The sequence below is a fragment of the Aplysia californica genome, unplaced genomic scaffold (genome assembly GCF_000002075.1).
Source record: "Aplysia californica isolate F4 #8 unplaced genomic scaffold, AplCal3.0 scaffold00911, whole genome shotgun sequence".
Classification (NCBI taxonomy): domain Eukaryota; kingdom Metazoa; phylum Mollusca; class Gastropoda; order Aplysiida; family Aplysiidae; genus Aplysia; species Aplysia californica.
Window position 1 is genome coordinate 141,387 of NW_004798181.1, and position 6,163 is coordinate 147,549.

General features: G+C 39.3%; 1 protein-coding gene across 1 annotated transcript in view; it reads right to left on the reverse strand.

The window, feature by feature from the left end:
* LOC101846468 (cysteine protease ATG4B) overlaps positions 1-4,412 on the reverse strand; it is a gene marked incomplete in the record, with an annotated part of 17,381 nt that extends 12,969 nt beyond the window's left edge. The window contains 2 exon segments of the mRNA XM_035972930.1: positions 50-157; positions 4,346-4,412. Of these exon segments, the coding sequence (XP_035828823.1) occupies positions 50-157; positions 4,346-4,358 (121 nt within the window).
* Positions 4,413-6,163: the final 1,751 nt, after the last annotated feature.

Below are 6,163 nucleotides of genomic sequence, written 5' to 3' on the forward strand. Positions count from 1 at the left end.
CACACACACACACACACACACACACACACACTTTTACAAAAGCACCTACCATACTCAGCGCTGTAGACCTCCCCCAGAATAAAGACTGGCTCTTCCGTACGCGGAAAGTCTTCATATTCACCGGGTCCGCTCTCGTAAGTAAAAGTGCCGACACTCACTGCAATAACCAGAGACACAACATGATTTTACCGTCAATTGTAGGATGGAAGACATTAACAAATCGACACAATAACAATGACAACGGGACACAATAACAATAACAACGGGACACAATAACAATATGCCAGGCAAGGGCGAAGCAAATCAGACAAACAGAAAAAAAAGAGGGAGATTCAGGCCATCGGGGGTGCTCGGCTCAGCTCAGTTTGACATTGTGTCCTTGGAAAAAGTATTGTACATGATTTTCGAATTCAGCTCTGTCAGTCCTATCAATTCAAAGATAGACATTTTGAATTCGGAAATTCCGTCTCTTAAATATCGCAACAGTGTTGTGAGGGGCGTTAAATTTAAACTTGTAAAACTTCGCATTTATATTTTCTCACAAGACAAGTGGAGGAGCTCTTCTTTCTTTTTCCACAACATGTAGCGAGGACACCAGACACTAGTCCCATACCCATCAAGCTGTGCTGTGAGTAAAGAGAAGCACATGACCAATAACCATCATTTGGAGAAAAAGCGAAGCAGGCAGACGGGCAGAAAATACTGAGAGAATAAAGAAGCCGGTACAACCATTGGCAGCCTCCACTATAACCACCCACTTTTTACCTGAACATCACAGTGCGTATCCTGTCAAGTGATTTATAGACAAGCCGACATACACACACGTCGGCCCACAAGCCATTCTATAACTTAGATAAAAAGAAAAACTAAACTTTTCTTGGAAATACAACCCGGTCTGAAGACAACTACTATAAAATTTATTCCTTTACAACTGATGAAACAAAATCAAGTACATAATGGTGAGTATTTTACACCCCCATCAACACCATTTTCAACCTTTTCGAAGCGGGCAGCTTCCACTCCACCTGTCAAGGCCATCCAGGGATGGGTGAAGCACAATATCCCAACAAACAGACATAGATGCTCTGTAAAGAAATTCTCAACTTGTAAAACTAACTAACACCTTCCGTATGCAGAACTGAAGAACCTATTCATTATATCACATACATTGCTTCCCACTGCTTACCATCACATTGCTCACAGTGCAAATTTCCCCAAGTAAAATTGTAGTACAAATATATATATATATAGGAAATCTGTAAATAGTGGACAGGATTCGTGGGTTTTTATCAGTGCAGATTTCAATTTCATATATATATATATATTCGCAAGTCTTGTCTAGCAACAAAGATTAACATCAACGAGCAAAAATTATGTCAACAGGAAAAATCTCCCCAGTAGTGGAAGTTGAAGCAGCGTGAAAGTGCAGCAAGAAATGCCAAGGTTTAAATAGTATTGAATTCATTCAAATGAAAATTGATGAAATAACACATCAATAGAACATCAATGCTGAATCATTGTGTTAGTAAGCATTTTACAGCAATTGCAACACATTAACAATTAGAAGGTCATATTTGGGCTGAAGATTAGGTGTTACAAGAGAGTAACAAACACAAAAAGAGAAAAGAGATACGGAACGGATATATAGGAAAGAAGGAGCAAACCACACGAGAGCATGGGCCAACTACCCACCGAATCTTTCCAATCTATCATTTCAACAATCAAAATGTATCATCATGTGTAAGACAACAGTAGCAACACAACAAGAGGAGACTACAAACTGAAGGCTGAAGAAAATGTAAAATAGATTCCATTCTTCAGAAAACACTTTGGATAGACTTTTCAGCAAACACCAGTCAAGATTTTTTTTCCGAGTGTTGAAAATTATGATTCTACACATTACAAGGAACAAAAATTGATGTACACACTATTACAGTAATTCCAGAGTGATTTGTTTAGAGGAAAGAGAAAAACATTGCTATTGAAAACAAACAAAACGATATTCCATTTATTTGTGCTGGGAAACTGACGATAGAAACAGAGACAAAACTGGGAAGGAAAAAAGTAGGACCTTCCAGAGGCATCCCCCAACCATCCGCGGGGGTTGACAAAGATAATCACAAAGGGGAACTGCCCGGCAACTTAGACCTAGGTCTAGTACTACTAGAATTGGACCCGCGATCTAAACAAACAAAAAAAAGATAGCTTTAGATCCTGATCCTGTAGTTTGTAAGAGAAGGAACTATGAGTAGATTTAGGTGACAAAATGTAACTTAGATCTCATGCAAGTCAGAACAAAGGGAAGGGAGAGATCAATCAAAGCTGTGCAGTCCGCGGCATTCCATTAACAGAGCCCTGCTCTTTTTTTTTTAGATTTCACTCTGAAAAAAATGAAAAGCATTTTCTCTGCTGTATAAAACTTGAATGATATGATATATGTGTACTTTGTTGATTTTGTTTTCAATTCCACCCAAGTCAAGCCCTTTGGTGTAATTTACTCCTCCAGTTTGGACAAGTACCTCTAAAAAATTGTCTGTGTTTGGTCAAATTGTGCAATTGTTTTAAAGTTCGCGACACAAAAGCCATAAACGGTTTCTTTGTCATTTATTTTGATTGTTATTGTACTATCTGATGCTTCTGTGGTGTAAATATGGGTGAATTTTTCAAAACCTCCAAAAAAAGCCCAGACTCCAGCACTTGTGTTTTCTAAAATACCCCAGACTCAAGTAAGTTAATAGATCAAACAGTGGTCCTGCGAAATGCAAGCTCTGGTGGAAATTAGATAAAAGTAAGACTGACGCGCATGTCATTATCAGATCAGTTGAGAGGAGTGAAGTTTTGACAACTGCGTGCCGACCGGACAAGGGACCCCTGATCCCACCTGTCAAAGACCAAATTTTTTTCTGGCTCCCTTGCGATTCCCTCTACATACAGGTTCGACTGTATACAGTATGAACAAAGACTAGCTGAATCAAATCATTCAAAACAGAATGAATCAAAACAATAGGCCTACCCTGGTGTCTTTCAACAAAAGAGAGGACTAGACTAAAGTAGATTTTTTTTTTATTGAAAAGCTATTTGAATTTGAAATTGGACCAGTCCAATTCAATGGTTCAAATGGCAAGATACATGGCAAAGCACAAAAAGAATAAACTATAGAAACAGTGGTCACTGAATGGTACATTGTCTTGACAAAACAATTAAACATTAGGCCGGCTCTATTTCTCCGAACGTTCGGGAAAATAAACTTGAACTTTATTTCTCACGGTTTCCGTTCTTGAGATTTGTTGATAATAAGCGAATAAAGTGGCCATGCGTGTGTGTGTGAGTGTGAGTGCGCATGTGTGTCTGTGTGTGCAAGGTGTGAACGGGGGGGAAAGGCGGAGGGATTTTTTTTTTACATGAAAGATTTTAGTTTTCACTGGGTGACTAAATGCAAAATAGGTTACTGCAAAGGTCAAGCTGTCTTGTTTTTTTCGCAGTACCTTTTGAAGGTATTTTCAAGTGAAGTATAGTCCGGGAACTTTGGCCCAACCACAACTGAAGTGTATCTGAAAATTCAGACATTTAAAAATCTCTAGCTCTAGAAATTGAATTCGATGCAAAAAATCCTTCCTCCCAGTCCTCATAGAATGGCAGAATGAAAGGAGGACCCCTAAATCTCGCAAATAACCCAAAAAATCTTGAGATCAGAGACCGTTAGGAGAAATAGAGAAAAGAGAGTTCAATCAACTTTATTTTACCGAGACCGAGTGTTCGGAGAAATAGTCACTTCGTAAACATTATAAATTGAAAAGGCAGAGAACAAGCCAATGAACAGTGAACTAGAATCCAGATCTAAAGTTGCCACAGTTTCCATAAAATTTTGTAAGAACAATGAGAACAAGACGAAGATATGGAAAGGGAAAAGGAAGAATGGGGATGCGCACCACTCTTCTTTTGTTTCCAAGAATTCAAAATGCGCATCATAGCATTTCCGTGACCCTGGCTGCGAGACATCGGGGATTTGCCAACACTTCAAGACATTTTTAGACAATCAGCATTATCTGATTCCTCATCAGCTAGACTGCTAGACACATGACTAGAGACCTCTATTATACTCATTCTATTTCAGTATTAATATTATCACCATTCTCTGTACACTATGACAAACAATGGTGGGTCTCTATTCTCATCTCTGGGAACAGAATTTTATTGGCTATTACAATTTCTGGTACATTTCTGAGTGTTGTGCTTTTAAACTCACACATGGGGAGGGGGTCACAACTGATAGGAATGTGACCATACGGCATTTAAATTAGGTCTCAAAAACAAGTGGGTAAGTCACTCTTTCTGTTATGATTACCATCGAAATCCATTTCCGCAAAGAATCAAAACATTACTCTGAGCATGCGCATAAACATTCACATCCGGATCCACTTTGGTCACATTCCGTTCCACTCTCTAGCGAACGGGCCATCCGGCAAGCTAATTTTCGGTCAAAATTGTCAAAATCGCAAAACGCTCACGCCATTGTGGCATTATCCTGGAGTGCAAGGAAAAGAAGAGGGTTGTTAAAAGGAAAGAATTGAATAAAGCTGTTAAACATTGAAACTAAATGTTGGAAACATTATTCCAAAAATAACACTTTAGCAATCCCACCCGAGCATGATCAGGCAAAACGGGACCAGTGTTGACAACTTGTCATAATAATATACCTGCATGCTTTCCGTTACATATTGTAGCCTACATAAATTGCAATTTTCTAAATTTTTGGATGGAGTGAGGGAGGGGAAGAGAGAAAGAGAGATGGAAAGAGAGAGAGAGAGAGAGAGAGAGAGAGAGAGAGAGAGAGAGAGAGAAAGAAAAAAAAGAGAGAAGAAGGAGAGAGAGAGAGAGAGAGAGAGAGAGAAAAAAAAGAGAGAAGAAGGAGAGAGAAAAGGTCTGTCAATTCATTATGTCGCAGAAGCTGGCAGAAGCACACAGGGTCATTGACTTTTAAAGAAAGATCAATAAAAATATGTTAATGCACATGTCTCATAAACAGTGAAATCTTATTCTGGAGTGTCGTGAATAGCTTGATGAAGAGCTGGCGTTGAATGCACCCCAAGAGACAATATTAAATCGCTACCTCAGAATTACGAAGTTCTATATATCTGCTCACCTAGTTTTGAGAAATTTGACATTAAAATTTGCGTTTCACAACATGCCAAGCTTTTTCGAATGCAATTCTTTAAATGTATTTTGATAACGATTCCATATATAATCTTACGATTTGGACAGAGCAGATTCAAAGGAGCATTTTATTTCTCATCCCATCATGAAGTTACTCTTAAGCGGCCAAAACATGGCAGGCAAAACTTTGTAATTTTGAGGTAGGAAAATACTTGCCTAAAGTGCCTTTCACGTTATTTTACGTATGAATAGAAGCTGGTGCATCCTTTGGGTGAGTCAGGTCAAAGGTTTGGGGCTGCTGTGGCATTCACACAGAGACAAATTAAAGTTGAAAAACCTATAATGCTGTTGTCCTCCTGCCCATTTGTACAGTTCTGATATCTGGACAACCAAAATCATTATATAAAGCTTAATCATTTTCGAAAAAAGTTGTACGCAGACTGGTGAGAGGCAATACAAAGCAGCAGAACCACAAGGATTGTATTTGTATGGATCTTTCGCCCTGGTCATGCCGAAGTTCAAGGAAATGAACGTGCTGATAAGCTAGCCGGCCAGGCTGAGATCGGCCGGTACCATGTTATTAGATCCACCAACAGTAACGGCATCGTAGACAACATGGTTCAATTTTTGCGACCAGAGAGAGAGAGAGAGAGAGAGAGAGAGAGAGAGAGAGAGAGAGAGAGAGAGAGAGAGAGAGAGAAGGCACCACTTCACCCACTATGGATAAACTAAGGGAAGCAGCTAGTGTCTCTGGACGGTCGGGGGACAGCAATGTTGCGTGGAAAAGCCAGAAGAAACCAGTTGATAACTTACACGATCAGCAGGCAGACCCTTTCATGGATCCTGGAGAGGAGGGAGGAGCAGCTACGGCATTGCGATGCTTTCAATGATGCCTATTCTCCAACTAAATAAATAAGTAAGTAAGAAAAAAACATTTCAGGAAAATTTTTTGTCTCAAATGCCTGGACAAAAACATCATAATATATTCCAAAGTTCTCAAAACAGCAAA